The 18463-nt window shown below is 42.2% G+C and overlaps 1 protein-coding gene across 4 annotated transcripts in view; it reads right to left on the bottom strand.

The window, feature by feature from the left end:
• ASPH (aspartate beta-hydroxylase) overlaps positions 1-18463 on the bottom strand; it is a 237495-nt gene that overhangs the window by 12520 nt on the left and 206512 nt on the right. For all 4 annotated transcript variants that reach the window (XM_062188446.1, XM_062188443.1, XM_062188444.1 and 1 more), the window contains 3 exons: positions 8435-8570; positions 4286-4377; positions 3783-3916 (listed from right to left, as the gene is read on the bottom strand). In XM_062188446.1, the coding sequence (XP_062044430.1) occupies positions 3783-3916; positions 4286-4377; positions 8435-8570 (362 nt within the window). The remainder of the gene's footprint in view (positions 1-3782; positions 3917-4285; positions 4378-8434; positions 8571-18463) is intronic.

The raw sequence follows: 18463 nt of genomic DNA, 5'->3' as shown, positions 1-18463 counted from the left end.
ATCTTTCACTGCTTTCCCAGGCCATAGCAGAGAGCTGGATTGGAAGAGGAGAAGCCAGGACTAGAACCGGCATCCATATGGGATGCAGGTACCACAGGTGGAGGATTAGCCTCCTGCACCACAGCACCAGCCTTAAAGCACTGTTTTTGTAATGGAATACTAAGCCTGACTCAACCACCCTGGAGCCAGGGATTACTGAGGATGAGACTGTCAGGACATAAAGCAAGTACAACAGCTCGGAGAAGCTGTATGTGGAGAAGGAGTACTGACTGCCAGTCACCATGAGGCAGAAGAGTGCTAGGGCTCACTGGTTATTCAAGAGCATTTCATCTTCCACAAAATTACCTCCTTGGCCCAGTTACAGGCAGGTGGGCGGCAAGATCTTTTTAATAATCACTGTCAATTTGCAAAACATACCATCTGCAAATTATTGTTCTCAGCCACTCCTTCCTGTCACATGAAGTGGGTTGCACTTTATCTCAGCCAAACCTGAGGGACTGCCAAGTTCAGGTTTTCATTCAAAATCCCCCTCTGGGTAAGCTGCAGGACTGGGGCATCTAACCTTCAGTACCTCTGGAAGGTGAAGAGGGTTTTTGAAACTGATGGTGTCCGAGTCTTCCAAGATGAATGGCCTGTGGTTTCCTTCATCACGTGGGATCATGAAGTATTTGCTAGGAAAGTGGGGTGGGCAATGCACCTGTTGATATGCTGCTAGGGTAGGTCTCCCGGCATCACTTCTGTGTTTTGGGCCTTCTATTTATTAAGTTTCTGGCTTCATCCAGGTCCACCTGCTCCCCTTCTTGATGGCCATTTACATTATTGTAACCAGAGCTTTTTCAGTATCTCAGGCTACTAAAGACTAGGATCCATTACTTACCCTTCTCTGTCCCTGCCTAAGGAGATTTTGACCTAATGACTCTGCTCCAAGTACTCATAAGTGGAATATACAAGGGACAGGAAGGAAGGAGAGAAGGGAAGAAGAAAGGAAAGAAGAAAGGAAGGAAAGGAGGGAGGGGAAACCCAACAACAAGTCCTAAAATCTAAGTAGCATGTAGGAGTGGGGCCTGAAACTCTTCTGCTTCTCCCCTGCATCAAGCTCTTATTTGAGTTCCAAGGAGGTGGCCTTGTTCATCTTTGCCTCCCGCAGTATCTTCTCACCCCTTCTCTGTACTTCCTGGGACCCTGGCCATATCTGTTCCTCTTCCTTTTCACACAATCTGAGTTTCCTAGGGTTTGACAAGATTTGTTTCATCATGGAAGACACTTCTACATGGTCAGCCATCGTTGGTTACTCCTCCTGGTATGCCCAACTCTGCTGTCTCCTTCCACATCTCCTTTTTGGTTCCCTTTACTCTTTCTGCCTTCTACATGTAATGTTTTCACGGACTCTCTTCATGCCTGCCTTCTACATGTAATGTTTTCATGGACTGTCTTCATTTCTTTCATCACTCGATTTTCTCAGGCTTCCTCTAGAAACTCCTGCTAATCCCAACTCTCAAATCATCATCTCTACACTTGATTTCTCTTCTGAGCACTGGAGCTCTATTTCTAGATGATTCCTGGATATTTCTACTACTGTGTCCCAGTAGCAACTTGAAAAGAAAATACATGCAGACTGTGAACTAATTTCCTTTCCCTGAACTTGCTTCATGCCTCCCAAATTCCCAATGTTTGTAGAAGCATCACCAGCCTCCTACTGACTCAAGATTGAAACTGAAGCAGCACCTGCGACTGCCCCCTCCCTGGTACCACACACTCAAGATCAACTTGAGTCAAACCACACAATACCCCCTGCATCTGTTTTCTACTCTCCACTTCCCTCTTGGGCCCCAATTCTATCTCTATCTCCTGGGCAGCTTGCTGTGACAAGCTGTTAACTGTTTCCTCATCTTCCCCATCAGAATCACCTGTAGCTTACAAAACAACTTCCTAACAGGCATCTCATCTCATTTGTTTGGTATTCAAGCTGTTTACAAGTTAGTTTCTAAAATATTCTTTCATTTTCTACCATATTCTTTACACACCTACACTCCTGATTGCAGAATAGATACACATATTTTTAATGATTTATTAATTGGGGTTGCCACTGTGGTGCAGCAAGTTAAGCCACTGCCTGCAATGCTGTCATCCCATATTGGAGTGCCCATTTTAGGTACTGGCTGCTCTGCTTCAGATCAGTTCCCTGTTCATGGGCCTGGAAAAGCAGCGGAAAATGGCCCAAGTACTTAAGACCCTGCCACCCATATGGGAGACCTGAATGGATTTCCTGGCTCCTGGCTTCAGCTTCAGCTTCAGCTTGGCCCAGCGCTGGCTGTTCTAGCCATTTGAGGAGTAAACCAGCTGATAAAGATCTCTTTCCTTGTCTCTTCCTCTTTCTCTCAGTTACTCTGCCTTTCAAATAAATGAACAAGTGTATAAATAAATCTTAATTTTTGTTTACTTATTTATTTCTCTGCCTTCCCAGGAGCATTAGCAGGGAGCTGGACTGGAATTGGAGCAGCCATGACTCAAACTGGCATCCATATGAGATGTCAGCATCACAGGCGGCAGTTTTTCCCGTTATGCCACAATGCTGGCCACTCTCTTTGAGCTTTTAATGTCCAAATTGCTCTTGTCTTATGAAACCCCCACTGCCAGGATTCCCAAACCTCAGTTGCAAGTGAGGTACTTGTTCACGGGCCCAGACCCATCTGCATCTCTCTTACAGCTCTTGTGCCATTCCATTGTTGTCTCCCCAGTCAGATGCATCTGGCAGAGGACAGCCCCACCTGCTTCACCTTGTGCTGCTCTGCCTTGTCCAGGGCAGGTATCTGCCAATGACCAAATGAACAAGAAACCAAGCATGAACCCTCCACTCCGACTGCTATACAGCATTATGAGAAATGGTTGGGAAGACAGCAGCTTGATCTCCGATCTCTAGAAGCCAACAGCTCACTGTGGACATTAGGCTAATATGTACTAATAATTACACAGCAATAGAAGACAGACAGCAGGATATGATGTGCACTCCCTGAAGCCAGAGGGGAGATTCCATTTTGAGAAATTAAATCAAATCTTAGAAATAGTTTTATTTTGGATAAGTGAAAGGACTGGCACTTCAAGGGAAGTATTAGCATTATAGGTACAAAAGCCAGAGCAAGTGTAGGTTGTTCACAAGGTCACAAATAAACTTGCCAACAATAGGAAAAGAAAAGGTAGAGAGGAGAAGACCTCTCTTTGTTCACCACCACATCCCTGCCTGCTAATGCCAGAACATGGACTAAGTGCTTTATAGGCATTATTTATTTAATCCAGCCAAAAGCCTTGCAGAGTCAATGTTATCAGTGCTAGTTTCATAAAGACTGAGATTTGAAGGGATTAAGTAACTGGCCATGATCACACAGGATTAGGCAGCAGAACTGGGATGTGAGAACACAGCCAGCTTCCTTTGCACCACCCGGTCTCCTCTAGAGGAAAACAGGTATCATGGGGCGTTTCCTCCAAGGAGGGGGACTTCTCATATTTATGAACAACTCCATTGTAAAGCAGTGAGCAAATGCATAACATGTGAAGGACTCAGTGTATGTTAGCTGACTCAGATGCAAGAGTGCCCACCTACAGAGAGAAGCAAGAAGGCTCAGTAAGCAGAGGAGCGTGTCTGGAGAAGATGTAACCAAGGAGGGCATCCCGAGAACTGGGCAGCATCTCCAGACCAACAGAGAGCACAAAGGGAGATGGAGATGGTCAAACAAACATAGCTTTTTGTAACAGACACCTGGAGGAAAGTGACGAAAGAAACGTACTTGGTCTCGTTGGCACATCGGATCTTGCAGCCTTCCTTGGGAATCACCAAGCCCAGGTGCATTCGGAGCCTGCAGTTTGTGGGCCCCGTGTGCGGCCACACGTGAGTTCCAGGGTGCATGATGGAATATTTGATCTGAGCAGAAAACATACACTCGTTCAGTCATTTATCAAGGTGTAACAGAATTGCTAAATTAAAGTGACAGGACCAAATTACTGTCAATTTGGATTAGAGCCTTTGAAAGACTCAGAATTCATTCTCACATCTTGTTCTTTTGTGAAAGAACTAAAAATAAGCCCTTGCATTTTCCACAAAGCCATAAACACTGAACATTTGCCACCCTCGATTCTGACGTCAAACACATGAAATTAGGTCTCATTAAAAGGGGAGTGAGAAAAGACACATTCTTCAGGCCACAGCAAATGTTTGCTTCTTGTAAAGGTCAGCACTGCCTGTTCCTGACAACTCATTGGGTCCTCAGAGCATGGCAAGCCCTCTTGGTACCTGTCCTCTTCTGCATCCTGTGGTCTCAGGAAACTTCTCTAGTAAAGTGCAGGTTTTAGGAGCTCCTTTGCAAGCATTCTCGTTTTTTCTTCCTAGAACAATAAATAGTAAAACCCCTTTAAAAAGCAAATCATGTGAAAGCTTTAATTTATCCCCTTATCATAGGCGACTTCCATGTTCATTCTTGCTTAGGAATGAGAGAGCTGAGTAAAAACAGGAAGATGAGGTGTCTTGCTCCAGTAAATAGTGGCTGGCAGAGCAAGGACCCCAATTCTCCAATCAGCATGGGACTATTTGACCAAGGAGGTCCACATGTTGAACACTTACTTGCACCCTGTGGCAGGCAGAATAATGCCCCCCTCTTCACGTGTCCATACCCAAAGACTTGCAACATATGAATATGCAAACTTACATGCAAGGGGGAATTAAGGTTGGAGATAGCATTGAGATATCCAATTAGCTGACATTAAAACATTATCACAGACTAACTGGGCTCGGTATAATCACAGGGTCCCTAAATGTGGAGGAGGGAGACAGGAGAGTCAGAGTGATATAGAGTGAGGGAGATCTGACCAATCATGGCTGGCTTTGCAGGCAGCATGGGACCAGAAGCCAAGGCATATGGGCAGTTGTTAGCAGCTGGATTTCAGCTCAGTGAGATCAGTTGCAGACTCCTGAATTCTAGCTACCAACAAATCTATGTGTGTGTATTTTAAGCCACCAAGTTTACAGTAATTTGTTAGAGGCACAGGAAATGAGTGTATCCCCAAAGAAGAAAAATGACATTTATATTTCTAAACCTAAAAACCCATTCCTCAGACTGCATTAAAGAGTTAGCAAAGCACACTACTTTAATCGGAATTTAATGCCTTTTTCAATGTACAGATGATCATTTACAGATTGAAAAAGAATGAGATGGCAGTGAAGAAGGGAGGAGGAGCTCCTTGTCAGATGATGCCTTCTGTGAGCAATGTTGGCAGGCACAGAGATTCTGGGGCACGGTCTTCAGCCTGCTGGACTACACCAACTTCTTCCTGTCCTATAAAACCACTGTTTATTGGGGAAGATGTGCTCAGAATGCAGAGCATCATCGGCTCACCTCGGGAGGAAAACAATGGGTATTTTAGAAGACAGAAATATTTTAATTCCACTCAAGATTCCTACAAAAGGCTGCTACTTCTAAAGCTGAGTTTAATTTTATTTGATTAACATTAGTTGTGTTCCAAGACAATCATATACTGAGAATAAAATGAGAGCTACAAAAGATGCCACTTAAATGTCTTCCTTAATAAAATGGACCTCAATTTGCACAAGGGGTATTTAAAGAGCTCCTGGAAAATGCATGTATGCATTTCAGAAATTTGCATCAAAATAAACTTTTTAATTTACTTTCCATGAATTTTTGAAGTATTCTTGCATATCTGTATTAGCTATTTCTAAGTAATCTTTTTCCTGATAGAGTAAAATATCAGTTGTCGTTTTGGTTATTAATGGAGTACCCCCAATAAGTTGAATGATAAGTGACAGTTTGAACAAATGTTAGACAAATGTATTAGCCATCATAAAGCATTTTTAAAAAGATTTATTTATTTGAAAGGGAGAGTCACGAAGAGAAAGGGGGAGACAGAAAGAGAGAGAGAGAGAGAGAGAGAGAGAGAGAGAGAGAGATCTTCCATCTGCTGGTTCATTCTCCAGTGGTTGCAATGGATGGGCTGGGCTGGGCTGGCCAAAGCCAGGAGCTTGGAAATTCATCGTGTCTCCCACATGAGTGGTAGGGGCTCAAGTACTTGGGCCATCATGTGCTGCCTTCCCAGGCACATTAGCAGGAAGCTGGATTGGAAGCAGAGCAGCCATGGCTTGAACTGGTGCTCCGTTATGGGATGCTAGCTGCTGCTTGTGATAATTATGTGCATGAAATAATGTACGTTGTAAGGTCATAAAAATGTAGAATCACCATCATATGCAATACGTAGTATTATTATGTAATAACATCATTAGGTAATACTAATAATGTGTTGCTGTTAGGTAACAGAAATGTACTGTCACTATCATATACTAGATACTCCTGTGTCAGACCTATAGCCAAGTGCTCACTGATCCTATTTACAGCTCCACACTTAAGGCAATGTTTTCACTGCCATTTTTCAACTGATGAATTTGAAGCTCAGAGATCCAGACATGCTCACATCACACAGCTAACAAGCAGTGTTTCTAAGACAGTAACCTAGGATTGCTGGTTTCTAAAACCTGTGCTTTAAACTATAATTTCACATTTTCTTGCATAATGAATTAGAAGGCAGCTGTGTAGCAGCAGAACAGTTAACTTATTGAAGGAAAAAATGCCTAGCACCTGCACCTCAGTGTGATTTTGTTGTTGTTTACTATGTCTTACCAAGGTCAAAGTAACTCTCAAGAAGTAAGAACCTGTTCCCTTGAGAAAATGGCCTTGGAAAGAGATCTAGCTTGAAGAATCTGTTCAATATATTATTTACATATGAATACACTTTATGAGAAATGTGCATGGAGCTGGGACCTTGGGTTGTCCCTTTTCTTAAGTTTCAAGGGGCTACTGCCAGAGTGACAACAGAGCCCATCTTGTATGTTAACTCTGATCAATTGACATGGTTGCCTATGACAACCATATGTTAAGAAGAAGCCAAAGCTGGGGCAGTGTTGTGGCGTAGCGGGTAAAAATGCTGTCTGCAGTGTGGGCATCCCATATGGACTCTGGTTCTGGTCCTGGCTGTTCCACTTCTGACCTAGCACCCTGCTAATGTGACTGGGAAAGCAGTGGAGGAAGGCCCAACTCCTTGGGCCCCTGCACCCATGTAGGAGAAGTGGATGGGGCTCCTGGCTTCAGCCTGGCCCTGCCCCGACCCTGGAGGCCATTTGGGGAATGCACTGGCAGATGGAAGATCTATTTCTCTCTCTCTGCCTCTGCCTCTCCTTCTCTGAAACTCTGACTTTCAAGTAAATAAATGAGTCTTTAAGAAGGAATCAGAGGTTCAATCTGAGTCAATCCAAAAAGGGTCAGAGAATCAATTAGCATCAATTGTCATGAGCTCTGGAACAAAGATTGTGCATGTGGGCCATATTCACTGACTGCATCTTTTGGTCATTGCTTGTGACAATTATTAAAATGGAAACAACGTGGATTTTAAAAACATATTCATGGGGAAAATCACTTTTATATTTGTTAATTCTTTTATTCTTTTAACTTTAATTAGCTGATTTTTTAAAAAAAGGAATACAGTCTCGTAGTGATTAGAGACTACTTAGAGACTGCATTAGTCTGCTGCAGCTGCCTCAATAGACATTGATTCTCACACTTCTGGTGGCTGGACATCCAAGCCAAGGTATTGGGGGGCTTTGTTTCTCCCGTGGCCTTTTTCCTTGGCTTGCAGGTAGCCACCTTCATCCTGTGTCTTCAAGTGGCCCTTCCCGTCTGCACACACATGTCTCATAGCAGAGTTATTACTATCCCAGGTTAACTTGACTTTCCAAGAAAATTGGAAAACGCCTCAAAGATAAAAATCACTGCTCCTTTCCTTAAAGATACACCAACAGATTAATTCATTGAACAAACACTTTTACAGCTCTATTTATGTGTTTGAGCCCAAGATAAGCTCAAGAAATATCAAATGGAATATGAAACACTTCCTATTCCTGAAGATCTCACAGCATGGTTTCCACTGTCTTGTCACTCTGATGGGAAACTGATTCTAACGCTCACAGTGGTGGTATCACTTTGGCATGCAGCGTCATCTCCACTTCATAGGAACACAAGAGGCTCAGAGATGCTCCTTTCTAAGACATCAGTAAACACATACTGCCCTTTCAGCTATGCCTACACAGTTGGTTTATGGTCAGTAGCATACCAGTTAACAGAAAAGACCAAAAAAACCAAAATTCTATCTATCTATCTATCTATCTATCTATCTATCTACCTACCTATTTTTTAAACATACATGCAAATGCACACACACACACACATAATTCTCCAATGCAGTTTTTAAAAACAATGAGTAGAATTCCAAAATCTAGGTCTTTCAGGCAGTCCCTTTAAGTTCCCTTTAAGTCAACAGAGACTTCCGTCACTTGCCATTGGGTGACTGGCTGCAGAGAACGGTGTAGGAGTCAGGAGCTCACCTTGCTGCCACAGCGTAAACTGGCTCCAGTCGCCCTTCTCTCTCAGGTTTTCATCCTCAGGCAGGAAGAGGCCTTGGGCTTTGTCCATCACTGCCAGACCCTCATCACGAATCAACTTCCAGTTTCTTTCTAAAGTCTGAAGGGAAGATTCTGCATTTACTGGACTAAAAACATGTAAGGTTGAACACTGTACAAATACATGTGATTGTTGGTTTCATAAAGTGATGAAAAATTTGCTCTCGTCTAAATCACTTGTTTTAATGTTCTCTGGGGCCTCTTATTAAGACTATAAAAATACTCAACCCCTCATATTACTTTTCTCAACCAAATGCAGCATAAATACTGTATTATCTCCTAGAAATATCAGAGAATAATCCTTTTCATGCTTAAGGTTTGCCTAAGGTTTGCTGTTATCTTAAAAAAAAAAAAAAAAAAAGCCCACAACCTAACAGGAGCATTGATCTTGTTGATCAGTACACTTTAGCTTGGTCCGTGTGACATTCTGGCACCCCCAATGGAATACAAATCACAGAATTAAATTCACCTTTTAATAGATAGAGTTCCTTACATAGATAGCATTCAACATGGCCAATAATAATTAAACTTTTGGAACACTAAGAAAGAGTCCATTGGAGCAACTGGTGCATTAAAAAATTAACAGGAAAATATAACATATGGATACTCTTTTGTTCAGAATTCCGCAAATAAAAATATTTCCTTGACTTTTCTTTTATGAGGGTGCTTTAGTCCCAGCCAGAAGATGGGCTTATGACCAGTGGAGACTATGAGTGGCTATGTGGGTGCTGGGACACCTGGTGGAAGAGCTTCCTGGCCATTGTTGGGCTCAGAAAATGAAAATTCCAAAGTATGGCGCTTCGGCATGCTATGCAGTCTGACTTAAACCAGAGTCTCACAAACTGCTAACCTCTTGCTTCTCTCCACCAGGTACAGGAGGATCTCTCTGTCCCCCTCCTCCCGCCCCACAGCTCCCTTATCTGACTGTGGAAACTTCTTAAAAAAGAAATGCAATGTCTTAAACCCCTTCCCTAGGATCCTTATCAAATAACCAGAAAGAGTAATCTCAGAGAAGAGAGAAGACTAAAAGCATCATCAAGGCCAAGCTGAGTTTTCACTTATTCTTCCCAGGGAAGCCTCCAGAAGTCCCTGGGAGACTCTCTGCATCAAAGGACACTCTGCAGGGGAGCTCTGCCCCTCACCTTCCCTTAGCTGTCTCCCCAGAGTCAAGGGGAACATTGTCCCAGACCATTGTGTGTTCTTTAGGAGCTAATTTCTCCTAATAAGAATTTACTACCCTTCTAAAATGGCTCCCCTTCTTCTCCCCTACAAAAATGGTATTTAGGCCTCAACCGCTTGATCCTCCTTTGAATTTTTATATTTTGTATGACTCCTGGGTTTAAGCATGTTAATGTATTTGTATGCCTCTTCTCCTGTTAATCTGCCTATTGTCACTTCATTTCAGTGAAACTTCAGAGAGCTGAGGGGAAATTTCCCTTGCCCTTACCTACATACAAATAAACAAGGGTTATAAAATGTTAATCACTTCAATCATTTCCAAGTTAGGTGAGAAGTAGATGAAATAATTGAGTATTTGAATTCATGCCCAGGTAGGAACATATTAGCTCATTTCCACTAGAATCAGGGGTCATATATATTTTAAGTGGCTCAAGAGCAGGAGACCAGAACTATTAATTTACAAAAAGAAAAATATGCTGTAAAAAATAAAAACAACAATTAGCACTCTCTGAAAGTGGATGGCATTCCCTTGTAAAACACGAAATTCCGGGGCCGGGGCCAGCGCCGTGGCTCTCTTGGTTAATCCTCCGCCTGCAGCACTGGCATCCCATATGAGCGCCGTTTCTAGTCCCAGCTTCTCCTCTTCCAGTCCAGCTCTCTGCTGTGGCCCAGGGAGGCAGTGGAGGATGGCCCAAGTGCTTGGGCCCCTGCACCCGCATGGGAGACCAGGAGGAAGCACCTGGCTCTTGGCTTTGGAATGGAGTAGCTCCAGTCATTGCAGCCATTTGGGGAGTGAACCAACGGAAGGAAGATCTCTCTCTCTGTCTCTCTCTTTCACTGTCTGTAACTCTACCTGTCAAATAAATAAATAAATACAAAATCTTAAAAAAAAACCCACGAAATTCTATCTATTTCTAGTTTTCAGATTAGTCAAATGAAATGACCATTATTGGGTAGCAAGTAGAGCAAGAGACAGTATGTAAGGTATTTTGTAATAACTCATGCTTTATGAATGTAGAAAAATGCTAAGAAGTCATTATGACTGCACAGAAAAGAGTTCCAAGAAAAAAAGACTGTCAGGTTTGCAGGCCAACTTGGTGACAACTGACAACTTCAGTCCACCCAGTGTTACGTTTGGCCTAAAGCTGCCAACGTATGGATTTTCAGTTTGCCTTAAAGATTTCTTCTATAAATAGTGAACTGTATTCTAACTTGGTGTGTTATAGACTATAAGCTACTCTTGTAACAAGAGGCTGAATCAGGCAATCATGAGCTGAGACTATTCAAATACGATGGGCTTGATCTGTAATAATTTGGGTTTCTCCACTTCCGTTTTCTGCATTTTTATTTATTTTCTTTATTTCATTTTATTTGAGACACAGAGAAAGTGAGCTCCTAGCCACTGCTTCATTCCTGTATGTCTGTGATGGCCAGGACTAGGACAGCCCCAAACTGGGAGCTGGGATGGGAATTCAATCCAGGTCTCCCATGTGGGAAGCAAGGACCCAACTACTTGAACCCTCACCTTTGCTTGGTAGGATGTACATTAGCAAGAAACTTGAATCAGCAGTGGGACTGGGACTCAAATCCAGGCATTCTGTTCTGCGTTTGTCACTTTCTTTTCTCTGGTAATATAACCTGTCTATGTAATAGGATGGAACACACTCTACTATTTTGAGTCCACATTGCTGCCCGCTTATGGAAAATAAAGCTAATTAAGAACTGCAGGCCGGTGCCACAGCTCAATAGGCTAATCTTCTGCCTTGCGGCACCGGCACACCAGGTTCTAGTCCCGGTCGGGGCACCGGATTCTGTCCTGATTGCCCCTCTTCCAGTCCAGCTCTCTGCTATGGCCTGGGAGTGCAGTGGAGGATGGCCCAAGTGCTTGGGCCCTGCACCCCATGGGAGACCAGGAGAAGCACCTGGCTCCTGGCTTCAGATCAGCGCGATGCACCGACTACAGTGGCCATTGGAGCGTGAACCAACGGCAAAAGGAAGACCTTTCTGTCTCTCTCTCTCACTGTCCACTCTGCCTGTCAAAAATAAAAAAAAAAAGAACTGCAATACTAGATTTGTTATAATTTTCTCTTTTACACTAAGGAACACTTTAAAAAAAATGTGTAAACATTAGGACTATTAAAAAACTCCAGGGCACAAGATTTTGATTAGAGACTGATTTCATAATTCCATTTCTGTGAAATCTACCCACTAATTCTTGCCAATATCTACCCTTACTTCTGCCTCCAGTTTGCCTGGGGGCCTTGCCGACTGTCTGTCCTCCTTAAGCACTCTGTCCATGTGACTTCATCTCAGGTACACAGCTTATGTCTATCAAGTCAAAATCACATTTCAATGAAGAGTACTCAAACGTTGTCACTTCGACATTTGCCTAGATGAGAGAATTCAACAATGTTTGTCAAGTATCCCAAGATCATTTGAAAAGGGACAAAAAACAAACAGAAAAACCTCACACACTCCGGACTTGCTAGTATGTCCACATCTTCTCAAATGCACCTAAATTGCCAATGTTCACAGCACTTATTGTAACTCGTTCAAGTAGCTAGATAAAGCTATTAGATTCTTGTTAAACTGTCATCCAGGCAAAGGCAGAGTTACCTCTCTAACTCAAGAAATTACTTTTCAAATGAGGTTACTGGCACCTTATATGGGCAAGCTTTTCCTCACTTCTCTCCTAGTATTTTAACAATTTCTTTCATTTCTTTTGAAGGCTGAACTTAGGGGCATAGTTGGAAATGGCTGATCTTTTGTTACTAAAATAGGGCACAAAACCCTAGGGGGAAATGTTACAGCGATTGCATCATTCAATATAATTTTAAAAATTTCACTTAGAAATAGGCTTTCTTGTTTTTATGTGAAGTGTGGTTCATGCCCCCTTTCACCTCCAGCCTCCCTGGGGAAATGTTGCTCAGGTACTTTTCTACTTGGAACACTGAATTTTTAAAATTGTTTTTGTTATTCTGTTATATACAGCACACACATGTTGGATGACAGAATCATACTCAAAATGAGAAATCTAGTGCAGAGGGATATCCCCAGAACCTGATTCCAAACACCTGCTTAAGATGCCACAGGCATGCTCCGTCCTACCCAGGCACTGCACAGATTTCTAGTTTATTTTCATTATATGAGGAAACTTCAAAAAAAATCATGGGTGGCAGCCGGCACCACGGCTCAATAGGCTAATCCTCCGCCTTGCGGCGCTGGCACCCTGGGTTCTAGTCCCGGTTGGAGCGCCAGATTCTGTCCTGGTTGCCCCTCTTCCAGTCCAGCTCTCTGCTGTGGCCCGGGAGTGCAGTGGAGGATGGCCCAAGTGCTTGGGCCCTGTACCCCATGGGAGACCAGGAGAAGCACCTGGCTCCTGCCTTCGGATCAGTGTGGTGCGCCGGCCGGGTGGCCACTGGAGGTTGAACCAACGGCAAAGGAAGACCTTTCTCTCTGTCTCTACCTCTCTCACTGTCCACTATGCCTGTCAAAAAAATTTTAAAAATAAGCAAAAAAAAAAAAAAAAAAATCATGGTAGGGCAGATGTGTGGCCCAGCAGTTATGATGCCTGTGTCCCATACTGGAGCGCCTGGGTTCCATACTCAACTGGTGATGGCTTAAGGGATTGGGTTCCTGCCACCCATGAGGAAGACCTGCATTGTAGTACGGGCTTCCAGCTTTGCTCATTTAGGGAGTGTATAAGGCAATGGAGCTCTTTGTCTTTGACTCTCCAAAAAATAAAAAGGTTAAAGAAAAAGAATTAACAAATGTTTTCCCTGATCTGGGATAACTAATAGAGTACAAAAAAGGTAATGTTTATGAGCAAAATTAATCCTGAGATTTTATTATTGTTTACAACCCTTGTCTCTATGGCTGAGGAAAAGTGTTTTCTGTTTTTTACTTTTTATTTTTTTACTATTTGTTGAATCCAATACTTAGTGGAGGGTTAAGCTTATAAAATAAAGTATGTCACTGTAAAATTTAAAATAAAGAATAAGAAAAAGGAGGAGGGGGAACGGGAGCATGGGTGAGAGGGAGGGTAGAGTAGGAAGTATCACTATACTCCTAAATCTTTATATGAAATTTGTTAACCTTATATAAATAAAAGTTATTAAAAAATAAAAATAGAATTAAAATATGTTTAGTTTGGGGCAATTTTTTTCATAATATGTGGACAATTTCATAAATGTGGAAAATGTTTTTCATAATATGTAGAAAAAAATATGAAAAACTATACATGGATTTAAATAATCATTTTTGCACCAAAACCAACTCTTACTTTTAATTCCATTTACATGAATTTTTTGAATTCCTCTTGTAAAATAGTTACTCACTGTTTTCTCTTCCAAGTCCAATACTTCATCATAGAACTTTACAGTTGGAAGGATCCATACTGTTAATTTAGTGGAAATCTCTTCACTTTAGAGATGATGCAATGACTCTTGGAGGAATTAATGAACCTAACAGCCTGTAGCTTTGCTGGTTCCCCTCTGATAATTCCTCCCTTCCTTGTACTAACAAGGCCCAAACAAGTTCAACTCCTGAGATCAGGAGAGACCGGGCATGTTCAGGGTGGTATGGCTGTAGACCTCCTTCGATCATTCCTCTGTGAGAGGAGTGAGGGTCACACTTGCACACAGGCATTCCAGTCTTTGGGGGACTTTGTGTGTCCTGCTTCCCTCTGGAATGTGAGAGCAACTGGGGAACCCAGAGCCTCCCATGCAGGGCGATTTGACGGGCACCCGTTAGTGCAGGTACCACGAGGGGTGGCTACCTTTGAGGTCTGTGGAGAGCTCTGTGTGGAGGGGGCGACTTAAAAGCAGCTCACATCCCTGACAAGTGGGAACAAATGGGCAAACCCAAAGACTGTGCCAGCTAAGCCTGGTGAAAATTGCTAAGATAACAATACTCATGATTTCCTAGATGTTTTGGGTAAACATTTGGTGACCAAAGTAATGATTATGCTTAGGAGTGATTTATGACTTTGGAAAGAAAAGACATGGTCTTTAGGTAAAAATCATAGCATACTGGGTGAAGCCGTCACTTGCAATGCTGGTATCTCATACAGGTGCTGGTTCCAGTCCTGGGCACTTTGCTTCCAATCCACCCTGCACATATGTGGGAGACCTGGAAGAAGCTCTTGGCTCCGGGCTTCAGCCTGGTCCAGCCCTGGCTATTGAGATCTTTTGAGGAGTGAACCAGTAGATGGAAGATCTCTGTCTCTGTCTCTCTATAACTCTGCCTGTCAAATAAATAAATAAATCTTTAAAAAAAAGTCTGAGATGGGACCTGGGAATGTTATTTTTTAAGCACAGACTGAGAAATCACATAATATAAAATTTGCATGGTTATATAAGATCAAGGACCAAACCTATTTACACACACACACATGTGTGTGTGTGTATGGGTGTATCTTAGTTGGGCTGTTATGAAAAAAATACCATAAAGGGGTAGCTTATAAACAACAGAATTTCTTTCTCATGGTTTTGGACACTGAGAAGTCCTAGATCAAGTTGCCAGCCAATCTGATATCTGGTGAGGGCCTGTTTGCTGGTTCACAGCTATCTTCCAGTTGTGTCCTCACATGGAAGAATGGGACAGCCAGCTCTCTTAGGCTTCTCATCTCATTCATGATGGTTTAGACTTCATGAGTTAATTGCCCCCAAATCCCACACTCTAATGCCATCAGCTTGAATGTTAGGTAACAGATGAGTCTGGTGGGGGACACAGATATTCAGAGCATAGTAATGTGTGTGTGTGTGTGTGTCTGAGACTGTGTTTCTTTTGGGGGTGTGGGGAAGAAAGAGAAAGACTGAAACCATGGACATGAAAGTTCTCCCTCTCTGCTTAATAGCAAGCTTCTCTTTGCTGCCTAACATACTAAATAGCCCATAATGGTCATTTGCCTACCTGTTGCATAGTAATTTCTTATCTCATAATAGTTGTCATTGCTAAAAACCTGAAGAGTTGTATTTTAGGGTCATGGATAAAATGAGACAGATCTGGTTACAGCCATGTATGACTAGAGTCGGCACAGATCAATAAGACTGACCTGAGAGTTGCCCACAGTTCACTGCTATGCTAAACACCATGGCCTCCGACAATGTTTCAGCAGTGTCTTTAAGCAAGTGATGCATGGAAAACCTGGATTTGGTCAGGAGCATCTCAAAGGACTTCCCCACCCCTTTCCGCTGGACCTATCATGTTCTCAGTTAGTTTTGCTCAGTCCTTCTCCAATAACTGTAACTCTGAATTCCCAAACTTCTTTCTGAATGGACAGATGGATTTAGGTTTTGTTTTTAATTCCATCACCTTACTGGCCTATAATAATGTCTTCTCTTTCCAAGGATGTTTTAATAACAGTAGCATGTGCACAAGTGGGCTGGCCTGTTGCTGGACAACATGAGAATATGTCTGTTCTGGACAGTTATATCTTGATTGTCTGAAGGTGAGGGATTCCACTTTCTAGGAAATCCAAAAGGAACCTGAAGGCTCACACAGAGCTCTGGCACTTTAGACACCTATATATGTACTTCCCCAATTCAAGGGTCCCTAACCCCACAAAGTGTCCCAGTTCTCTTCAATCTAAAAACTCTGTGCAGGACAGGACAATTTGCTCACCTCCCTCCTCATCCCATCTTGTTCATCCCACTTGGATAGAGCACTTTCCTCTTTAATGTCAAATTAGAGTAAATCCTATTATGTTTCTTCTTAAAATTATGTGTTCTAGAATGTCTTCCTTTTAAGAAGCAAACTAAAGTCAAACTAATTATTATTTATTTCCCATATTAATATTCTTATTCAATTAAAAGTATACACTTTTTAAAAAGTCCAGTGTTACTACAAGTTTGATAATGAAAACAGCAGTCTCTTTCCCAATGCTTTTAAATATTCCTTCTGTCATTCACCTGCTTACATCTAACAATGGAAGGTTAACAATTTTACAATTTGTTGTCTTCATCTTCTCCCTTCTTCCCATCCTTGCAATACTGTTAATTTCACGAATCTTTCATATAACTGGGTAAACTCACATTCAGATTTTATAATATTATGACAAAGAGGTATCATTCACACTTGACTTGAGTTGTGATGATTAACCTTCATTTCACATACAGCTTTTTAAAATTCTGTCCCATTTCATTGGTCTAATTTCCTAATGCACTGAACACTACTCATATTTCTTCACTAACTCTGAAACAGTGGTATTAAATCTCTTGTTAATATTCGACCGTTTGCTGAAAACATCATGTAATTTATTAGAGTTGATCCTCTGTATTTGTGGGTTCCACATCTCTGGATTAAACCAAAAATAATTATTTTCATGTTATTTGAAAACAGAGAAACAGAGACAGATAGACACAGAGAGATCTTCCATCTATTGGTTCCCTCCCCAAATGCCTGCAACAGCTGAAGACTGGAGCCTGGAAGTCAGTCTGGGTCTCCCATGTGAATGGCAGGGACACACGTACTTGAGGCATCATTTGTTGCTTCTCAGGGTATGCATTAGCAGGAAGTTCAATCAGAAGCAGAACAGTTAGGACTTGAATCCAAACACTCCAATAATGGGATGTGGATGTCTCAAGGACTGACTGAACTACTCTACTATGCCCAACGTCTTCCTCTACATTTAACCATTTGAGGGCCAAAACATTTGGAAAACAATTGCATCAGTAATGAACATGAACAGACTTCTATTTTCTGACATTATTCCCTAAACAATACAGTATAACAGCCATTTATACATTTATATATAATTCACATTGCATTAGGTATTAACTACTTTAGTGATGACTGCATGGGTTGAATGCATACACCATGCTATCTTTATGTAAGGGACTTAAGCATCCACAGATTTTGGTAGCCAAGGGAGGTCCTGGAATTGATTCCCATGAGTATTGAGGGTTGAATGTACTTTCTCTCTCTCTCTCTCTCTCTAAGATTTTTCATTTATTTGAAAGGCAGAGAAGCAGAGAAAGCAAGAGAGAGAGAGAGGTCTTCCATCCACTGATTCACTCCCCAGATGGCCGTAATGGCCGGAGCTGAGCTGATCCAAAGTCAGGAGCTGAGCTTCTTCCAGGTCTCCCATGTGGGTGCAGGGGCCCAAGGACTTGGGCCATCTTCTACTGCTTTCCCAGGCCATAGCAGAGAGCTGGATCAGAAGCAGAGCAGCAGGGACTTCAACTGGTGCCCATATGGGATGCTGGCACTGCAAGTGGCGGCTTTACCTGCTGCACCACAGTGCCAGCCCCTGTATTTTCTTTCTCTGAGAGCATTTACAGCGTTCATCAACTGCCCCAACAAAAAGGCTTCCTCCACAGAAAAAATATTTGAATCTCCGACCAGATTTGTTGATTTAAACAAAATTAAAGTTACTTCACGTCAAGTTTTAAGCACTGTAATCATTTTACCATCATCTAAGCACCTCATGGAATTGGGGGTTAACCAACCCATTTATCCAAATAAAATGTATAGTGCAGGAGGCATAAAGAAATTAGGCAGACAACAAACCAGTATATGTACTTGCAGAGTTGGATTAAAATGAGAAAACATGATGCTGAGAAGTGTTTTCTTCTCTCTCTTTACTGCCTCTCCACAAATGAAACACCATTACCTTGAGTTTGATGATTTTCCAAAGACAGATTTGAGGAACTGGTAAGGGGTTCTGCAGGCTAACAAGGTTTTGTTTCTAAACTTCACTAGACGTTTGGCGTAGATATTACAAGGTCATCTAGTCTAGTTGAAAAGAAGATAAACAGTGAAAAATATGTAAAC

The sequence above is a fragment of the Lepus europaeus genome, chromosome 4 (genome assembly GCF_033115175.1).
Source record: "Lepus europaeus isolate LE1 chromosome 4, mLepTim1.pri, whole genome shotgun sequence".
Classification (NCBI taxonomy): domain Eukaryota; kingdom Metazoa; phylum Chordata; class Mammalia; order Lagomorpha; family Leporidae; genus Lepus; species Lepus europaeus.
The sequence above is the reverse complement of the archived record's forward strand: the minus strand, read 5'-3'. Positions and strand labels throughout refer to the sequence as shown.